Raw genomic sequence first — 21,137 nt, 5'->3', positions numbered from 1 at the left:
GTTCCCATGAAAACATTGCCTGAGATGGCAAGGGGACTCCATAGATTGCTTAAGTGGCAGATCTTGGGATGGGAGAATGTCCTGGGTTCTCCATGTGGCTATCTGTCTTCAGAAGACACAAGTGTGACGTCTCCTTCCAAGAGGTCAGAGTTAGAGAGTGATGGAAAGATGCGCTGCTGCTGGCTCTGCAGATGGAGGAGACAAGAGGCAAAGAGTACTGGCAGCTTGAGAGTCTGATGGCAGGGAGCAGGTCCGCCTTGCTGAAAACTTGTTGTTAGTCTTGTGAAACCCTTTTTGGACTTTTGACCTTCATAATTCTCTCTCTCTCTCTGTCTCTCTCTCTCTCTCTAGCTGGAATGACAGGCATGTGCCTCCATGCCCAGCTATTGGTTGAGATGGAGTCTTGCAAAATTTTTGCCTAGCCTGGCCTCAAACTGTGATCCTTCTAATCTCAGCTTCCCCAGTAGCTAGGCCAGCCTAGGCTACAAGTGACAGCCTGTCTCAAAACACAAAACAAAATAAAATAGAACCTGTGTTCTAAGCCCTCTGGCTCTGCCATTTCCTACACAGATATGGTTTGGACTCCACCTGCTGTACACATGAGCCATGTGACCCAGGATCTGTTTCGTGGGGTTATCTGCCTGAGGCTGTTTCCCCTCTGTAAGGTGGGGTGATAACAGCCAGCTGATGGGGCAGTTGGGAGGATGAACTGAGAGGTAAGGACCCAAACCTTGGATAGCAAGCTGCTTGGTATCACTGTCCCCAAAGCATGCAGGTCTATCCACAACAGTCTGGGGCACAAGAGACCCCGTGCTGGCGATCACTCTTTTTTGAAAATTGTGCTGCATATCAAACCTGGGGGCCTCCCACATGTAGGCTCTACCATTGAGTTACCTCTCAGCTCAGCCCCTGGCTAATTGATTCTTTTTCTTCAGTACTGGGGTTTGAACTCAGGGCCTTGTGGTTGCCAGGTGCTTTGCCGCCTGAGCCATGCCTCCAGGCTTTTCAATTCTTAATATTACCCGAGATAACTTTCCTTCTTCCCTCGTTCCTTCCTTTCTGTAGAAGTTATACATGTTTACTGTAGAAAAATTAGAAAGTACAGAAAATGGTAGGCCGAGGGCAGCCTTTAATCTCTTGATGTGTGTTTGGGTCTGGCTCCTCTGCCGTGCATGTACAGCAGTGCACGTAACGTTTGTTATAGATCTGTTGTTTTATTGCACATGCTGTTCTATGGCTCACTAATTTTTGAGCGTAATTACATAGGGTGCACATTTTCCCATGGGAACCTGTATTCTTCTCCAGCACCCTACTTGGTTCTTGCTAAGTTATTGCTGGGAGTACGGTGCCTACCCATGGTCTGACCACTGAATCCAGGCCCCTCAAGGATGCCAGGGAGACAGCTGCATGCACGTGTTCGGGCCTGGTTTGAGCAGCACCTCTGTGTGTAGCTAGGCTGGGCAGGGATAGTTCCCGGGGGGCGGTCCCTAATGCTCACTTCCTACTGAGGACTGCTATGGATGCCGCGTGTGTGTGTGTGTGTGTGTGTGTGTGTGTCCACAGATTTCCCCTTCAGGGCTTCCTGTGCCTATTTATTCAATAAGTAGATTTGCGATGGCCAGAGGGTGGCACAGGAAAAGCACCCGGGTCTTGGAAGCCATCTGTGTGGGGGGGATGGCTGGCCACACGGCATGAAGGGTGACTCTTGTAGCAGGAGGAGGAGTGGGGGAAAGGATGGGGCAGATGTGCCACTGGCCCAGACCCTGTGCTAAGAGCATTACCTGCCTCCTTTATTTGCTCCTTACAAGAACATAAGACGGAGCTGTCATTGACCATTTCACAGCCATGGAAACTGAGGCACGGAGCAGTGTCAAGTGCTTTATCTGCACTGTCTTATCTAATCCTCACAACAGAAAATGGAAGCAATTATTTGTTGCTGAAGGTTCCACATTTAGTGACTTGTCCCGACGCACTCAGCCATGTGACAGAGCTGAGTCCTTGTCCTGGGGTCATTGGCTTCAGCATGTGCGTCTTCACTTCCAGCCTGTGCACTGTGGGTCTCCGGGCTGGCCACACAGGGAAGCCAGAGAAAGCTTTTGAAAACATGTGCTTAGTCACTGGGACAGGGGCCTTGGGGCTCATGTCTTTTGGGAGCTCCTGAGTGACTGGTGGGCGGCTGGCTTTGACTCTTCTGTCCAGGTGACCTTGAAGGTCCTTTTGGCTTTAGTGTGCAGTATCAGCCAGCAAGCATGCTGCATTGACAAGAAACTTGGTACAGGCTTCATGCTGGCATTCCGCTTTGCCTCTTTTCTGTCTCTTGCATGTGGGGGTCAGTGGTGGTGGGGGAAGTTCTGGTGGTGATGCTGTGAGCAGGGCCGTCCTGCTCCACAGAGACTTCTGCTGTCACGGCCTCCAGGCCTTATAAGGCACATAGTACCCCAGGCCTTTCTACTCCCTGAGGGTGGAATTCCTTCCTCCTGAATATTTTTCATGCCTTGTTTCAGAAAAGACCCTGGATCGCCTGGATGTTTGGGCCCAGCTGGCTGGGAATCCTCAAACTGTTCTGGGCCTGGAGGTCTTCTCCCTGGATAACCTCTGGGGAGGGACGCTCTAGAGTCCTTTCCCCCAGAGGTTCACTGAGGACCCAGGGTCTGCACCAGCTGCCATGGATGGGGCCATGCTGTTCTCTCTAAAACAGGCCAGGCAGGTGTTTGTCATCACTGTGTGCCCATTGTTGCAGGGGCTGAGGGTGTGGGCTGGCCAGCATAGAGTAGTCCCACTATCACAGAGAGAGCAGTTGGGACACACAGGCCTTTGGAGCTCTGTGGGTCAGAGACATACCCGGTGGCCTTCTGGTGTACTTGAACGACATCTGACTGACAGTGAACACTGGAGGTTGGGGATGCTGGGGGTGGTCCTGTCTGCCGCATTTCCATGTTCTCCTTTCTAGTTGAGCTCCGCAGCCTCTGTGCCTTTAGCACCCTCCTCTGCATGGGGTGTGGGCGGCAATGGCCTCACCTGCAAACCTGGGCCCTGTAACCTGAAGCCAGGCCTTGGCCTTGCCAGTTGAGAGGCTTTAGGAGTGTAGGAAGCTGAGATAAAGCTGAAGTAATTGCCTCTTACTATGTTTATGGCTTTTTATCTGCAGCCTTTGAGGAGGCCTAGAAGGAGTGTTTGCTCATAGGGAGAAAGAGGCAGTCCGGCTGGGAGGAGCTGGGCCCTGTGTGGCTTCCTGGGACCATAGCTGGGAGGGGCTGCCTTCGAGGGGTGAGTGGCCTTGGCAGGCAGCAAGAAGGGGCAGAAGGAAGAGGCACCCCAGCCTCATCTTGCGGTGGTCTCCTTGCACACTCCCCTTGAGCTTGACGCTTCTCCCCCCTTCACGCCCCCATTCTTAATTCCTCTTTCTTGCCAGAGAAGCCGTTCCCTGCTTGTCTGTCTGGGGAGCACTTGCTCTAGTCTGGGGAGTGGGCTGCAAGTTGGCTTTGAGAGCCAGGCTTACATCCCAGTTAAATCACAGTGATGCCCCTTGCTGGCAGGTGACTTGGGCAGGAAGGTGACTTCTCTGTGCAGTGTGACACTCCCCTCTACCCACTTAGCCCAGGACCCCAGCCAGCCCTCACTGTGCTTGGATAATGTACAACTAGGAAACACATACTCCAGCCTCTCTGGGGCTTTAGCGAGCTCTGAGTGTTTCCAGGTCCTCTTTAGCTGACCTCTCCAGTAATTCTGCAGCCTACCTCATGGCCTCTTTCAGGTTTATACAGGATTTCCCGTTGGCTAGGGTGTACTTCAGCCTTGGAGTGGGTGTTGCAGTTTGTCTTGGGCAGTGTCTGTCTGGGATGCTATAAGGAAATACCACAGACTGGGGGCATTTCTCAGTAGTAGAGCACTTGCCTAGCCTGGGCAAGGTCCTGGGTTTGATGCCCAACACCTCAAAACCAAACAAACACAGATTGCAAGGCGGGTGGGGAGGGTTTATGGACAACAGTTTCCTCTTCCCAGTTCTGGAGGCTGGGCAGCCTAAGGTCAAGGCACCTGTGGATTTGAAGTCTGGTGAAGGTCAGGTTCCTGGACCACAGACAGCAGTCTTCCTGTATCTTCATATGGTGGAAGGACAAGGGGTCTCTCTGGGGCCTCTTTTAAAAGAGCACTGATCCCACTCATGGGGGCTATGCCCTCATCTAGTTATGACAGTCACCCTGGGGGTGAGGATTTCAACCTGTGGACTTTGACAAAGACACAAACCTGAGCACTGCAAATGGAGTCTTAGGCCTGGGCCTTTGATTCTATACTGTTTCCACAGGTGAGAGTAGGTGCCTTAGGACACAGTGGGTCCCTGGAACTGGTGACTGTTTTGATGCAAATCCTCCACTTTCAAGTTGTGAAAGAAAACAGACTTATCTTTAGACCCTGGTCCTCTCTAATTAGCCAGTGACTGTGCCAGCCAGCCCTCGCCAGCAGTAATGGCGTCTGCAGAATGAGCTGACAACACCACTGCCTATAGGTCCCTGTGAAATCAGATGTGAAAATGGAGGTAAAGTGAGGCAAGCAGCTTGATCAGGGACTTCCAAAGATGCTGAGTTTTCATAGCTATCAAGGAAAGTGGGCCTGTGGGCCGAGACCGTCCAGCTAAACCCTTCTAATTCATGTCCACCCAGCTGGGGAAGTTTGTTTCTGCTCGAGCATTTCTGAGTAGAGCCCAGGAGTGTCGTAGAATGCCTCCAATCTGGGCTGTCTGAAGTTGTTCTTATGACTAGACTGGGGCTGTGGGTTCTGGTGAAAACACCATAGAGTTGAGGTGACTTCACGACAGCACAGCATGGCAGGTGGCCCTTGACATCTCTGGTGATACCTGCCTGATCATTTGGTCCAGGTGGCCTTCGCCAGGTTTCTCTACTCTTTCCTGTGTGCTTATCTGTCCTTGGGAAACCAGTCACTGGTTCCGCCGGTCCTCAAGTATGTGGGGACAAGGGTCTCCCTCCTGCATGTGGACACCGGAAGCTTTGCAGTGCTTGTTTCTTGCATGAGACAAGGCTGCCACAGCCTGGCCTTCATTTGCATGTAGGAGAGTGGAAGAAGGAGCCTCCAGCAGGTTTGCCTTGGGGCCTGGCATGTAGTGAGTGCTTGGAGCTTAGCACCATGAGCACCTCTGATCCTCACACCCTCAGAAAGCCGCAGGCTGGGTCCTACCATGCCTCCTAAAGATGAAGAAACTAAGCAGGGACGTGGCTCGACCAAGGCCAGCACAGCTGTGGGTCTCCCCAGGGGCCCTTGCCCGTGGCAGCCCTGCCGATCCCACGAGGACCCCCCTGGAGGCCGCTGGCTTACTGGCTCTTCTCTCGCCTGTAGGGTGCCGGCTGTGGTGAGCAATGGGGATGCTGTGGATGGGGCTTTCTCTGGGGTCCGGCGATCCAGCTGGAAGCGGAAGAGCTCCCGTCGCAGTAAGTTCCTCCCACCTGCCTGCTGCCCACCACAGGTAGCACTGGGATGAGCTCATAGCCTCCTGGAGGCCAAAAGCTGGTGCAGGCTCCTGAGAGCCAAGAGGCCACCATTACTCCAGGGGATGCCGTGCCTGTGGCCGCTCTGTGATGGACTGGGATAGATCACACGTCCAGCCATTATCTGTTCCTCAAATACTCACGGGCTCCGGTGGCAGGCATGGTGGGCCAGACGGTGGGTGCATCCTGGTGACCAAGATGAGGTCCTGCTGGGAGGAGAGCCATATTCAAGAAAGTAGTCCCCATGCTATTGGAAAAGAGGGTCCCAAGCAGAGGGGCCAGCTCGTGCAAGAGCTCGGGGCTGAGGGCACATCTGGCACCTGGAGAAGCAAAAAAGCAGCTCAGACTGATGGAGGTATAGTAGGGGTGAAGCAGGGAAGGCGGGGCTGCCTTCTCCCTAGGCGCCCCACCCACTGTACAGAAGGTGAGAGATGTAGCACATTTAGTCCCTTCACTGGGGTGAGGTGGAACCAGCTGGGAGCTTCCATGACCATCCTGGAGAGGGGGCCTGAGGGCCAGAACTGGGGAGCTGGAGAGATGTGGGCAGGTCTGGAGCCATTTGGGAGTGGATGGTGCAGGACGAGGAAGAGGGGGCTCTGGCTGGCTCTGAAGGCTGCAAGACAGAGAGCAGTCCAGCAAGGGTAGCCAGTGCCATGATTCTTTCCAGAAGACTGGGGTGATGGGGGAGAGGACAGGGCTCTCGCAGGGGCGGGGGCTGACCTGGCAGGGAAGGGGCGGGCCTCGGGCCAGGCACAGGTGTGCGGCTGCCTTGTGCTGTTGGCAGGGACCAGGCCTGCCAGAGTTCAGGCCTGTGGGTGCAGGGTGGGGTGTTCTTGTGCACTGGGAAGGCACCTTGGAGGGACTGGGGTCAGGGAGAAGTGGAGATTGCATCTCTTGAGAATAGCTGGTGGCCACCACAGCCCATGTGGTGCTCTGTCCCCTTCACTCCTAGTTGAACGCTTCACTTTTCCTGCCCTGGAAGAAGATGTGATTTACGACGACGTTCCCTGTGAGAGTCCTGATTCCCACCAGCCAGGTATAGCCTCTTTCATGCTTCCTGCCTGTCTCTGGGGCTGTGAGGGAGGGTGGAGTGGGGAAGGACTTCTCTTTCTGGATCCTTTCATTCCTACCAAGCCCAGGGCCCCTCTTCCTGCCCTCACCCCTGCATTCACCCAGGTGGAGTCTGGATATGGCCTCAGGTGTAGGCAGGCTGAGTCTGGCAAGGCTAGGGGCCCTGGACCCCTGGGGAGGTCACTGTTACTCCCCAAGCCTTGATTCCCCATCAGGAGAATGGGCTTCCAAGGCCTGTCAAAGATGGTGAGAGATTGTTAAACCTGAATCTGAGACAGCTAGAGTTTGGGAAAGCCACCACCCTGCTCTGGTGAAGGACAGAGGTGGGGCAGGTATGTGGGGAGACAGCAGCCACAAAGAGGAGTGTGGAGGGGAGATGGGGGAAGGCGGTGAGTCCTGGTGGAGCTCACCTGGCCTCAGTCAGGGAATGAGGAGGGACAGCAAGCAGTGAGAGATAGCTCTGCTGGGATGCGTTAGGCAGGCTACTCTTTGTGCGTGTGTGTATACATTTAATTTATTTTTAATTTTAAAATTTGTTCTGCAGTGCTGGGGATGGGACTCAGTGCTTTGAGAATATTAGGCAAGACCTTTACCACTGAACTGTTTTTACCACTGTTTTTTTAAACCAGCCCTTGGTTTTTTGAGACACAGTCTCCTTATGTAGCCCAGGTTGGGTTCAAGCTCCTGATCCTCCTGCCTCAGCCTCCCAGTGCTGGGATTACAGGTGTGCACCATCAACCCTACTCATCGTATGCTGAGTCATGTACTCTGTTTCAAAACTTCAATTTATCATTTTATAGACAAGGAGACTGTAGAGGCCAGGCTGGGATTTGAACCTGGGTCATTCTGTGTCCAAGTCCAGAGCCCTCGGGAGGATGTAGGTGGCATTTTATGACACATGAGAACATTGAATTCCATTGTTGAGTCAACCCTATGAGGTAGGTAGGCAAGGGTAGAATGTTTGGCTTCAGTTTTATCAGAGCAGTTAAGTCACCAGCCTCAGATCACACAGCCAGGATTTGAATGAATGACTTTGGCTTTTAATTTTTATTGTTTGTTTCTTTCTATTTATTATTCTTATTAGTCTTTTAAACTACACTGTAGCTCATCCCAGGAGAGGTGGGACATGGAAGACAGCACTGGGAGGTCCCAGAGCTGGGAGGTCCAAGTGGCTGGCCATTGTCCGCTCATCCTGCTTTCCCCCCAAATCAATTCAAGTCACTGAGGACTTGGTCCAGTTGTCATTGTCCTCAGGCTCTGAGAACATGGCATGTCTGTGTCCTTCTACTTTGAGCCGGTTTAAAAACAGGTGGCCTGGGATTTGCCCTGTTTGCATCCCAGCTCTGAGCCTACAAACCAAGGACCACGATTCCCACCCCTGGGGTCCCTACCTGCAGGACTGTGGGAGGATCCAGGGGAAGGGCTGCTGAGTGTTGAACCCAGGGCTAGGCCCTCGCCTTGGTAGGTGCCGTTGGCTCTTGCTGCCGTGTGACACCTGCCAAGAGCCCAGCACCGGCCTGCCCGAGATTGATGTGGGCTTCACAGGAGCTCAGAGGAGAGACTGTCAGCCCAGGCGCAGGTTGTACACACCAGTGGACACACATAGTTGAATCCCCACTCTGCCAGACTGGGCACAGGTATCTGTGTCTTTGGGCCTCCTCTTCTTCATATAAAACTAAAATGTCATCCTGACCTCATAGGCCTCTGGGGAGAGCCACCCAGACAACTGCTTAATCTGTTGACTCAGCTATGAAAACAGGCCAGTGGCCTCCCTGTCCCCAGGTTGTGATGTGGATTCATGGGATAACTGATCAGGGCACCGAGCAGGCTGTGATAAGTGCTTTGGGTTAGGCCTGCACGTTGAGTGTAGCGGAGGAGGCATGAGGAAGAGGGCCTGTGAGCTCCCTGGAGTCTGAGGGGTTGGCACTTGGTTCCACCACAGGCTCAGGGAGCCCTTGGAGGGGCATTTCTAAATGAACCCCAGGTGACTGGGGATGCGGGTCCCTGGCAGAAGGAAGTATGATAAATGAATGGAGCTCCAGTCCAGCTCACTGCTGGTGGCCAGCCTATCCTGCAGGCCCCATTTTTCTTTCTATCTAACAGGACGGGTGACCTTGCACCTGTTGCGAGGGACTTTGTGCTGAAGGTGGAGGTGGGTGGGGAGTGTGGGGTTCTGACACTTGGGAGTACATACTGGCAGATGCTAACATGGGCCTTTCTCAGGGCAGACCCAAGGTCTGGGCTCTGCATTTTGTGCACTAGTCATGGGGCCCACTCTAATAGCAAGGCAGCCAGTCCAGTCTTCTAAAGGTCACAGCCTGTGCGCCAGCTGCTCCGTCTGTGGAGATGTTAGTTACTATTCTCTTAAAAATGACCTCCCTGTTGTTCCCACTGAGGCTCAGTGCATCTGTTTCCTTCCTTGGCTCTTACTGTAGAGTGGAGCTGCGGGGCTCTGGGCCCACCTGATTCACTCAGGGCCATCACACATGATCATCTGTTGTTGCTGGGTCCTCACTGTGGACCAGGCTCCTTACTGAGAGCTTCTTGTCCATATCTTATTTACGCAGCCCCCTGTGTCTCCCCTTCCTGGCTTGCAGCGAGGTCTCTGATGGAGGCCATACAGGGAGAGCTCTGCGCTCTTCAGCAGTGCTTTCTGAGCTGACTTTCCCAGTGCTGCATTTCTTCTCTGTCAACAAAAGCATTTCATCCCCATGTCCCTCTTCTAGCCCAAACTCACTTTATGAGGTCCTTGGCTCTTCTCCACCTGAAGCTCAAGTTCTCCAGGACAGAGCTGGGCTGGGGACCAGGTGGCTTTCCACCTTAGCCTTAAAGCAACATCTCCAACCTGGCTTGACAAGGCCCCAAAAGTGCACTGGTGGGTCTGTCCCTCCAGATAGGGGACTTTCAGCTCTCTGTCCCCAAGTGTTCAGTCCAGGGCCTTTCCTATGGGGCTTTGGTAGAGACCTATCTTGGACTTTGGGCCAGGCACGCCCCCTACTGGATCCTCCTGGATCACATAAGAACACAGATTTGGGGGGAGTGAGCCTGTAGAAAGACATGGTGCTGTGGGCTATCTTCTCATTGGTGCCCCAGCATTCGTCATCATAACCTGAGGATGCTGGTGGCCTGAGTTTGGACTTGGCCCTGAGGTTTCCTCTTTTTCACTGAGAAACTTCCAGGAGGCCAGATGAGCACTGATTGACAGTGAGGTGAAGTGGATGTAGGAAGAAGTGATGAGCCTGTTGTGTGTCTGCCACATATCTCATGCTTTCCCCCTTTTTCTCACACACCCCTCACCTGGAGGACATCAGCATCGCTTCTGTGCCCCAGGGCCAGGGCCTCATTCACCTGCCATATTGTCCCTTCCCTTCTGTTCATTACCCGACCTGGGTTTAGCAGGTGAGCCCAAAGCTCCAAGTCTGGAAGACTTGGCCAGGGCCTCTGGCTCACCAGACTGTCCCTGGCCAGCAGGGGTGGAGAGGAACCTGCTTTATGAGGATGTGCATCGAGATGGGGCACCCCAGGAGGCTGAGGACCTAGGCTGGAGCTCCAGTGAGTTTGAAAGCTACAGCGAGGACTCAGGGGAGGAGGCCAAGCCGGAGGCAGAGCCTGCCAAGCACCGAGGGTCCTTCCAGCCCAAGGTGAGGGGGTTGGGGGTGTCTTTCAAGGCCTGGGTACCCAGACCCCTTTTGGGAGGGATAAGTGGGTGGTGAGGGCCAGGCCCAAGACCAACATCTGGGCACAAGTAGTTTCCAGCAATGCGCAGTGAGAGGAACGAGAGGCCCAGGTAGGTCATCCCCAAACAGGAAGTGATCTTGCGGTGTTCTGTGTGGCTGTGGAGTGCCTCAGACCGGGGATGAGCACCGCACTCCATCGCTGTGCAGACCTTGTCAGTTCCTCATGACAAGCAACTGGGCTCAGATTGGGCTACAGAATCATTCTCAACACTGTGCTTCCAGGAGCCCAGCCAACTAGCCAAGCTGCCTCCTGGATCCCCAGCCCTAGTGTCCTCTGACCAGCCCTCAGGTCACACTGTGCCCTCTGCCCTGGGGAGCTAGCTGGCTGCCTTGGAGCTGCCCTCTGCTCAAGGCTTTTCAGAGTAGCGCCTGTGCACTTGGAGTTTCTGCCCAGAGCAGGGCTCTTCTGTCTGTTTCATGGAGAAGCCGCTGGAGCAGAAGGACAGATTGGGCTTCCTCCTTTCCTGTGACATTGCTCCTCCTGTACTGTTCTGTGGAAGCAACCAGAAGGCACCTAATTGTCCATGCTGAGATTTTCAATTTAATGGAAGCAGCTTTCCACAGGCCCTGCCTGACCAGAGGTGATAAGGTCCCTCTCAGGCTTTTTTAAAATGACAGACAGGCAGGAGAGGTCTGTCTGTGGGCTATTCCCAGGAAGGTAGGGCAGGGATGAGATAGTACCCAACTCCATCCATACTTGCAGGCTTCTGGGTAAGGCTTCCAGAGTGCCTCCTGCCATTCCTGAGTTTGAGGGTCCCACCTGGGGGAGAAGTGCTTGCTATAGCACTTCAGTTTTTCCTCAGCCTGGACTGGCTCCCATATCCTGGGCAAGGCAGGGGCTCAGAGATCTGTCTGAGCCCCCAGCTTCTCAGGTATGGGGACTATGGCTGGGCTACAGAAGATGGCCTTGATGCTTGCTGGGGATGAGGCAAAGCATTTGGGACTCTACTGTGTGCCAGGGCCATGTCTCAGGTAGGGGTGGGGAAGCCCTGTCCCATCTGCGACAGACCTTTATGGTCTAGGAGGAGGTAGTGAATGTGTAACAACATGTAAAAAATGAAGACAAATTGCTTTTCTGTAAACACAAGCGTGTCCAGCCTGGCCACATGGCTGGCGAGGGTGGGAGCCTTGGCGAGGAGGCCTCCAAGTTAGGTGAGTGAGGGCTGTGACGTCAGAGGAGGTGGGCTGGAGGGCCAGCAGACCAGCACAGACAGGCTGTGTCTGATTTGTGTTTTCAGGGGGCAGTGTGCACTGCCTTAGGGAAGGGGTGCTCAGGTTATAAAGTTCCCTAGCCCCTTGGTCACCTTTGTACACAAAGGTAGGACTCTGTGTCTCGGCCCAGTTCTTTGTAGTAACCAGTGGACTTTTGAGCCCTGGGCTTGATTCTTGACCTCCTGCGGTCCCTCCTCCTCTCCCACCGTTACTCCCTGGGCTCCACCTTCTCCTTGGGGACTGGGAGGGAATCATAGGCATCCCTCAGGGAAGGAGGGGTGGAGATACTGGATCACTTTCCCCAGCAGCCGTCTTCGGACTTGCACAGGCATCAGAATCCAGTAGCGAGTGAGCTGAAGTCAGATGCTTGGATCTTGCTCTCAGGGACTCTAGCTCAGAGTGTGGGTGCAGCCCAGCAACCTACCTTTAACTCACTCTCTGCCCCCAGGGGGCGCAAGGGGCCTACAGAGCACTCAGGAGTTCTGTCTGGTTTCTCTGTGGCCTGGTGCTGGGGGTATTTGGGGACCACTGAAAGCTGAAGCTTTGAGCTTGCTCTTCCTCTCTCAGCAGACAAACCACGTGGCACAGTTCTTGGAAGTTCTAACACAAGGACTTTTTCTCTGCCCACGGGCCGAGGTCCACCCACTCCCTGACCAGCTGGCACTCCAAGGGGTTTTTTTCTCTGCTGTCCACCTCTGCCTCTGCCCAGGGACCCTTCTGAGCTCTGCCCGGGGGGTTTGCCCTCCTGAGTTTTTCAGATGCACCTGCTCCCCTGCCTGGCATTGATGCAGATGCATGTTTGGTCACCGCTGCCTGGCTGTGTGTTGCGTGTGGTGTGCACTGTGGGACACTGGGCAGCAAGTGCCGGGGAAATGTTTTGTCCTGTCCGTGAGTCTGACTGTGGTCCTGGCCCCCCGCCCAGCTGTAAGAGAGCCAATGGAGTTCCTCCTTCAGATGTCTGGAGAGGCCAGCCTTAGGTGGGTAGACTCTTGCCAGTAAAGTGACCCAGGGCTTTGCAGAGGGACCTCCTAGAAGCACCTGACCTACATGTAATGTAAGCAGCCACTTCAGCCTGTTGGTCCCCAGGTGATCCTGCTGGAAGCCACTGTGGTCAGTGGGAGATTGTTTCTCCCACAGAGGGGTGGCTGCAGGGAACCCCTCTGCTCTCTGCTTATTCCTCTTCTAATTGAGGTCACTGTGACCTGACTGGGGACCTGGGCAGAACTGGCAGGCTCATTATAGAAATACCTGCTCTGGTCTCAGCCTCATTCTGGCCAACTCAGCAAGTGACCTCTGACCCTAATGTTTCCTAGTGCTCATGACCCTGACAGAGGTGAAGGAACACCAGAAGGCCCAGGGGCTGTACAGCAGACCCCACACTGTCCAGTGTTTCAGGTCTGGTCACTCCGAGGATCATGTCCTGCATACTTCTTTGCTTGAAAGTAGTGACCACTCTTCCAGTTGGGACAGTTCACAAAGCAGTTCATTCGATCTCCTAATACCTTATGGTTGTCAGTGTTGCATATAGTCAGATTCTCATTTTACTGATCAGAAAACCTATGTGACCACAGCTCAGAGAGGTTAATGATTGTTAGGGGTCACACAGCCATTAAACAGTAGAACCAGAACTCAACATCACATATGGATTAAAATACCTCATCCATCTGTCCATCTCTGTCTATCCATCCATCCATCCATCCATTGAATAAATGTGAGCACTTATAATTTAAATGATAGATGAATAATGACTTACATTTTGAGTACTTACTAAGCCCTAGGCTGTAAATGTACTGTCCATTTAATTTTCTCAGCAACCCTGTGAAGTAGCTGTTCTTATGGCCACTTTATACCACACAGGAAGCTGCACCTCAGAGCAGCAAGCAGAAGTTTCCAGCTAGCAAGTGGGGAGCCATGCCTTGCCCGCAGGCCTCCCCGCCTCTGCAGCTCACTCCTGAGTCTTCCACTTGTCTGCTTCTGTGTACTTTACCACACAGGTCACAACTGTGTGTCTGTCTCTTCTGCTGTCCATCCATCATCCCAGATAGCCTGTAGGCCAGTCACCCATCCATCCTTCCATTCTCATCTCTTCTTTCATTTGCCCTTTCCTCCATGGTGTGCTGGAGTCAGTTTGTGCAAGTTCACAAGAACTCAAGAACCACCTGCAAGCATCTCTTTAAAGATCTGCATTCAGTGATGTCATTTTGGTGGATTGAAATTGGCCCAGGTTGGAGTAGAGGACTTCCACCACTGTGAAGAAGGCTCTTTATCCTAGATAACTGGTTGTTAACTGTTTACCAGCATAGCAGTGCCTGTGGATATCCATCCACCTATCCATCCATTCTTTCAGAGATAGTCCCTCATCTGACTATCTCTCCATCCATCCATCCGGCCATCCTATCCATCCATCCATCATTTGCCCAACTATATAGTCACCCAGCCAAGTTTATCTAATTGTTCACCGATCTGTTTATTTGCCTGTCCATCCATCCACTTCATCTGTCTGCAGGTTGTCCACCTATCTGTCCAACTGTCCTCTACCCATTCATTTGTCTCTCTGTGCATTTGCCCATATATCCATTTATCTCCCACCCATTCCACCCATCCACCCATTGCCAGTTTTCCACCTCACAAGTTCACTGAGAACTCTTATGATGCAAGCTCTACGTTGGGCTGGGGAGGGAGAAGATGAAGTCCTTATCTCATCCTCAGAACATCGTTCCCTTTTCCCTGAGAAAGGGGGCAGGTGCTGGGCTTGATTCCCTCCGCTCTGCTCCACAGCATCCGGGATTCCCTGCGGCAGAGACACAACCTGCTGCTGCCTGGCATATTGTGCTGAATGCCTCTGGATCAGATTCCAGCTGAACCTGACCACAATTGCTGCTTGGGCCCCAGGGATGTTACATCTTGTCTGCCCTGACGGTCCATCTGCCACTTGACCTGAGTCTCCTTTTTCCCCTGTTGTCTGTGTTTTGTCTCCTCCCTGTCCCGCCTGCTCCTCTCACCTGCTCTCCTTCTGCCTGGCCGCTTGGGGGCTCCAGCTTTCTCCAGACCTGACTAGGCTAAAGGAGAGATGCGCCAGGACTAAGAGAGACATCTTGGCTTTAAGAGTTGGGGGGAGAGACATGCAGGAGCTGAAGCACAAGTGCGATTGTAAGGTACTGTCCATCTGTCCCTCCTGGTCCCGAGGGAGCCTTTCTGCTGTGCTGGGCCTTGGAGGGTGGGTGTGAGCCTCAGAGCCTGGTCTTGAGACTCAGAACCTGGCTGCACCTCACATCTGCATGGCAGCAGGCAATGACCTAGGCCAGCTGTTCCTTACACCCTCATTCTTACCTACCCCCTTCCCCACCTGCCATGGAAATCCCAATGGTCCACTGCAAGTCTTGGGTGGGGTTTGAAACTTTAGGATCCTCAGAATTACTCTGAGGTTCTTGCTAAAAGCGCAGATTCCTGGCCAGGTTTGGATGTACATGCCTGTAGTCCCAGCACTCGGGAGGCTGAGACAGGAGGATAGGGAATTCAAGGCCAGTCTGGGCTACAGAGAGAGACCCTGTCTCAAAACAAAAACAGAAACTCAGCAAAACAACAAAATACAGACTCTTAAGTTCCACTGCAGGGTGCTGACTCTGTGGTGTGGGGCAGGGCCCAGGAATCTGTATGTTTAATAACCAGGGTGAATGGGTTTGGGTTACACTTTGCGAAATACAAGTGTTGGTGACATTGGATGTTCCTGCCCCACCACGCTGTTCAGAGATCAGGATTAGGAAGTCTGCAGGGGAAATGGCAGCACCAACTCAGGTTGGACGAGGCTCTGGATAATGATGCTGTTGACAGTATCATTAATTGAGTTCCTGCTCTGTGTCTTGGTCACAAGCATAGGCTGTGGAGGCCTGGGGACTTGGGTTCAAGTCCTGTATCACCACTCCCTTGTTGCTTGATCCTGGGCAGTCACCTTGGCCTCTCTGAGCCTGGTTTTCCTTGCCTGAGAAATGGGGATGTCAGCAGTAGTGGTCCTGGGAGGACATAGGGTGGACGATCAGGCCTGCAGGTGCTTGGTATGTTGCTTGGCTGTAGGAGCTCAGTGGATGGTGCCCACTGTTACTGTTTTGTGCCTGACTGTCTTGTCCCCCTGGCATCCTGGGGATAAATGTCTTTCCGCTATTATTTAGCAGCAGGCCAGTGAAGTGCTGGCTGGTGGTGACAGTGGCAGTCAGTGGCAGATCCTGAGTGTGGCCTATCCTTGCAGCCCTGCCCACTGCATTACAGCTTGAGCCCCCAGGAGGAGGAGGAAGGAGAGGAGGGACACTTGTAGACACCTCAGGAGGCCAGGCTGACTCAGGGAACCTTCTAGGTGTTTCTCTCTGCTCTTCCTTTGCTTAGGAAAATGCCAAGCAAGGGCCTCAGATGATTCCCCCAAATGACACTTTAAGGGTCCCATTGATGGCTTTCTGCCAGGACAGGAACTGGGCTCAGGAACAGAGGTTTCCCACATGGGGTGTGATTCCCCAGAAGAGGATGTCCCCTGGAGGAGATGAGCATCTGTGTGCAGTTCTGGAGTTGACATATGTCTCCCTGTTAGATTCTTGAGTGCTCATGCCTCTCCCGCTGAGAGATCAAGGACCCTGCGCAACAGATGCAAGCAGGGGTGGAGGTGGTGGTGGTTGCTGGGGCCCCTCTTCCCTTTTGCATCTGTGGTTGTTTCCAGAAAGCCAGCCTTGTTCCTGAAAAGCCACCACCCTGTATGGCCTCTGCAGCCACAGCCCCCACGACTTTTCAGGCAGCTTTCTTCTCCCAGACCTCTGAGAAGTGCGTGGCCCTTCAGCTGGGGATCTAGGGACAGTGGGGTTGACATTGAGGCCAGAGGAGGCCAGAGACCCCCATCCCCAGATTGGGGCACCCCCTTCAGAGTTTGAGGATGGGGGGTTTCCGGGAACTGAACCACCACCGTCATGGCCACATGGTTATTTCCACTGGAATTAATTAAAATGAAACAGAATCAGGGATCTCAGCAGTACATTGCAAGCACTCAGTGGTCACGGGGGCCTCTGTGGGCTTGAGAAGGTGCCAGGGCTGGGACTGGGGACAGAGAGGGAATAGAGGATAGTAGCTCTCCTCAGTGCCCGGACTGCCCGCTTCCCCCTCTCAGGCATGCCACCCTCTTCGTGCCTCGTGTCCTGCTTGGCTTGCTACGTCAGCACCACCAAGAAGACGGCATCCTGCTCCCTGCAACCTCAGCTTTCCTTCCTCCAGCAGCAGCTCAGAAAGCATCCTGGCTTGTGGCAGGGGGCAGGGGGTGGCAAGGGGTGGGCTTCTCACCTGGGCTCAGCAGACATGGGGCAGTACTCGCTTCCTGTTATTAGCCCCTGAAATAAGTCCCCACCCCAGGGCATCAGGCCAGCTCTCAGTGACCCTTTCCTGGACCTGGCCCAGAGGTTTTGTTGTTACCTCAGTTTTGTGTGGAGAAACTGAGGCTCGGGGTGGTGAAGCAACTTGTCCACTTGCTGGGGAGTGGCTGAGCTGGGATTTGAACCCAGGTCCAGGACTCCACCCCTTTTCCTCATTCCATCTCCTTAATTTGACACTTGTGCAGATAGCTTGTCCTAGAGGAAGCCGATGGGTTAGGACCTTTTGTTGCCTGCAGGGAGACCCTGGGGGCATGAACACACCTGCTCCCCCACTGTCGCTCCTGGCCTCTGCTGCTCCCCGTCACAGTGGGAAAGGGCTGAGGTCTCTCGGAAGCAGATGTCCCCAGCCCTCCTTCAGCCTCTCTGACGACCCCTCTCCTTTGCTCAGATGACCCAGCTCATGAAGGCTGCCAAGAGTGGGACCAGGGATGGGCTGGAGAAGACACGGATGGCCGTCATGCGCAAAGTCTCCTTTCTGCACCGGAAGGATGTCCTTGGTGAGGCGGTCACACTGGGTGGGGTGCTGCTACGGTGGTGGGGGGCACTAGACCTCACATGTCCTGGTTGGTCCTAGCTTGCTTCCATCCTCTGGCAGGCATGGGCAGCCTCTTCTGGGATTGGTGGGGCCCCTCCCTTCAGTACCCTGGCCCCTGCTCGTGGTCCTGGCTGCCTTGACCTCTTGTCCCTGGCTCAGCTGGCCTCATCTTGACTGTTTCTATTCATACCTGTATCCACCCACCCATCCCTCCAACCAGCTAGTCTTTGTAGACACCTGCTAAGTGCCATGCTCCATACTGCTTGGAAGACACCAAGATGAATTCAGTAGCTTTTCCTCCAGGGGCTCCTGGTGCAGTGGGCATTTGCCCGTCACCTTAAGGACATTGGAGGGTCATCGAGGCTCTAGGCAGAAGTGTCCTATGATTGGATTTGATCAATTGCTCATTTGTTCATTCATTCATTCAGCACATTTTTTAAAGTTCCATTGTGTGCTAGCATCTGTCCTAACATCTGGGGACTAGCACAGAACAGATAAGAGTCCTTCCCCAGAGCTGGTGCTCCAATCAGGGCGAAGGGGAGTGAGCCGATAAATTGACAGGTAGTGATAGGAACTCAGGGAGAGAAATTGAGCCAGGAGAAGGGACTAAAAGAGCAACTGATGGAGTGTGGCAGTGGGAAGGTCTTCTGGTGTGGTGGCATTTCAGCATTTGAATGAGTCACAGGAATGGGAGGGGAGGAGGGCTTGTTGGGGTGGTGAGGCTGATGAGAGGCCCACAGTGCTTATTGTGCCCCTGGCTCAGCTCCTGTGCCTTTCCAGCTTTCACAGGTCTTCTGTAGGCACTGAGCAGGGCTGCAAGTCCCATGCCCTTGGCCCAAGGCCTCATCACAGGACATGCTGTAGGGCAGGAGATTGAGGCTCCTCCGTTAGGTTTTGTGCCCCTGCCCACATACTCACCTTTCCATCCTCCTCTTTGGCCTTCCTCCCTGCCTGGCCACTCTCCCTGGCTGCCCCTACTCCCCTGAGGCTCACCCCCTGGCTCCTGGTCCCCATCAGGGTCCCTTCTCCCAGGCTGGGACCCTTGGAAGGTTCTCATGCACTGGGGGCACAGATCCAAGCAATATCCCGTTCAGCCTCGTGCCACTCATGTTGGGGCCACAAAATAGTCGGAGACAGGAAATGCCAGGACAGTGGGCTGGTGGTCAGTGTTGTCTTGACAGAGCTCTGAGGGTGCCAGGCCTTGGGTCAGAGGAGGCCTTATCTGGGGCAGGTCGGCCTCCCACCCACCTGGTGTAGCGAAGGAACCCGGGCTCCAAGCCAGGGAGAACTTGGAAAGCTGGTGCTCTCTTGCAAAGTTCTGCATTTTAACTTCTCTTTCCCTCAGTTGGTTCATTCCTACAATGGGCCTAATAATGGCGTCTGTCTCCCGGGGCCTTGGTGAGGATGACTGACCGAGGCAGTGTGGAAAGAGCTTGCTTGCATGGCAGGTGTTATTCTCTGTGTTGGTCAGCCCTAAGAGCAGGAATTTGGTGCCAGGATGTCATCATGCTAACTGGGTCCTCTTCTAGCTCCCTCCTCTTGGCCATGACCTCGCCCAGTTTCTCCCCTCTTGGAGTAGCAGGATCATCATCTCTCATCATCTCTCATCTGAATCCCTCACCCCAGGCACCGGCTGTAGTGCTAAATGGAGTGGGCACCTGCCATGCTGGAATATTCCTCTGCTCAAGGCCATACCTGTCTGTTTTGGGGAGCACTGGACTATACGAGGGCAAACTGGTCACATGGCTGGGGACTGTTTCTGGGACACTGTCCCCACTCCACCCACTCACCCGGGGCCTTTCCTAAAGTGACCCTCCCACAAAGGCGTTATTAATAGCCTGGCAGGGCTCAGATCACAGGCCAAGAATGCTACCCAGCAGCGCGTGGGGGAAGAGGAAGCCGCGGTGCCGGCAGCTGGGGTGGGTGCGCAGTGATGCCTGGGGCATGATGTGGACCAGGCAGGAGGGTCTTCACCGCCCCCACCCCCACGCCGTGGTCCGCTGTCCCTCTTCCTCCTCTTCCTCTGTCTCCTGCTCAGGTAAGGGCCTGCCTGGGTGGCCCTGTGCCATTGGTCCCTCGGCTTGCTGCCACTTCTCTCTTCCCAGCCTCCCCACAGCAGCCACTCCCTGCCTCCTACAGTGGCCACAGTGCCAGAGCAACTGAGTGCCTGGGGTGCCCACTCTCGGGACCTGAGCCTCTCTTGAAAGGGGCTAGAGCTCTGCAAGGACTGACCATGCTGAACCGTGACTGGCTCTCTTTCTCTCAGAGGCCTGGGCCCCTGTCTGTCCCAGTCAGGGACCTGCCTTCACCCCGGCCTGGGATTCTCTGTCACATCCAGCCAAATGTTTTCTCTTTTGGGTCTTTGCTTTTTTTTTTTTTTTTTTTAAATGAGAGTGCAAAGCCAAACTTCACTGGTCTTTTCAGGGTTTATTTTCTTCCCCCTCTTAGGGACCCAGAAGAAATCTATTTTTAGTGCTCAGTAATGGGGACATGGGCAGCTGGCCTTTAACCGGCAGGAGCAGGAGGGTCTGAGCAGGGACAGTGACTTCTGGCAGAGCTGAGTCTGAGAGCCAGGCCTGTGGGATGAGATGCTGCTTTCTATTCTTGTTCTCACTCATTCGCTGTCTTCCTCCTCCTTCTTCCCTCTCTCCCACATCTGTGCTCATGGATTATTCCAGGCCCTGTGTGTAGCAGTGGGTGCTATGTGGGGAGCCAGGGTACTGGCTCTTACCCCACATGGCCCAGGGACCGGGAGTCCAGGGCTGCTTTGGGTGACTCTCAGCTCCTGGGACCTGAACAGGACATGGTGACCCCATCTTAGCTTTGTCATCAGCCCATCTGGCTTTGCAGGTGACTCAGAAGAGGAGGACATGGGACTCCTGGAGGTCAGTGTGACAGACATCAAGCCCCCAGCCCCAGAACTGGGCCCCATGCCGGATGGCCTGAGCCCTCAGCAGGTCTGTTTGGAGTAGGGGATGGGAATCTCTGTGGGAAGGGGAAGGTGGGTGGCGGTCACAACCTACTGTCTAGATCCTGAAGAGGAAGTATCAGCTGGGGGCTCTTAGCAGAGAACTGGGCCCTGTGGGTTTTGTACTGTTGGTCTGGGGGATGGTGAGATCCCAGCATTTGGAATGTTTGAACCCCTACTAACCAGAGCAGGTTCCAACTGAGGTCACTTGAAGAAGGGGTTGTGGTGAGAAAAGGCTGAAGAGCGTGACTTAGGGAAGACTTCTGGGGGGAACAGGTACCAATCATTACCCTCTGTCCATCTGTGTACACCAGGGCCTCTGGGTTGTCAACAGATTCTTCCAGGAGCTGTAGTTCTATGAGTGATGTCCTTCTCTCATAGCATCACAGTGAGATTGGGCAGCTGTGCTTGGGGACCTTGGCCAAGTCACAATTTTTCCCCTCACAGTCTGAGTTTTGACAGCCATGAAATGGGTGTGAAATGCCTGCTTCCGTCTGGCTCCAAGGACACTGAGTGAAATGTATCCAGCAGCAAACTCAGTGTAAAGGGTTTGGTGGTCTTGGGTGGACAGATCCACACTGGCCCCCATTTCTGCTGGCAGCCATCGGCCGGGGTGGAGGAGAAGATGTGCCTTCTCAGACGCTTGCTGTTGGGTTCCCTGTGATTTGTACCCTCCCTTCCTTGTTCATAGTCTGTCCTCCTCCGAACAGCATT

At 54.0% G+C, this 21,137-nt stretch overlaps 1 protein-coding gene across 9 annotated transcripts in view; it reads left to right on the top strand.

Annotated features, from left to right (window-relative positions):
- Positions 1 to 21,137, top strand: part of Arhgef10l (Rho guanine nucleotide exchange factor 10 like) — a 142,358-nt gene that overhangs the window by 58,920 nt on the left and 62,301 nt on the right. For 4 of the 9 annotated variants that reach the window (XM_074081199.1, XM_074081201.1, XM_074081200.1 and 1 more), the window contains exons 5-10: positions 5,350 to 5,441; positions 6,451 to 6,534; positions 10,038 to 10,210; positions 14,557 to 14,673; positions 17,309 to 17,417; positions 20,306 to 20,412. In XM_074081199.1, coding sequence (XP_073937300.1) covers positions 5,350 to 5,441; positions 6,451 to 6,534; positions 10,038 to 10,210; positions 14,557 to 14,673; positions 17,309 to 17,417; positions 20,306 to 20,412 — 682 coding nt within the window. Of the gene's footprint in view, positions 1 to 5,349; positions 5,442 to 6,450; positions 6,535 to 10,037; positions 10,211 to 14,556; positions 14,674 to 17,308; positions 17,418 to 17,461; positions 19,494 to 20,305; positions 20,413 to 21,137 lie in introns of those variants that run through there. The other 5 variants (XM_074081203.1, XM_074081204.1, XM_074081205.1 and 2 more) reach the window with 5 other exon arrangements.

Source organism: Castor canadensis, chromosome 7, assembly GCF_047511655.1.
Source record: "Castor canadensis chromosome 7, mCasCan1.hap1v2, whole genome shotgun sequence".
Lineage (NCBI taxonomy): Eukaryota > Metazoa > Chordata > Mammalia > Rodentia > Castoridae > Castor > Castor canadensis.
The sequence above is the reverse complement of the archived record's forward strand: the minus strand, read 5'-3'. Positions and strand labels throughout refer to the sequence as shown.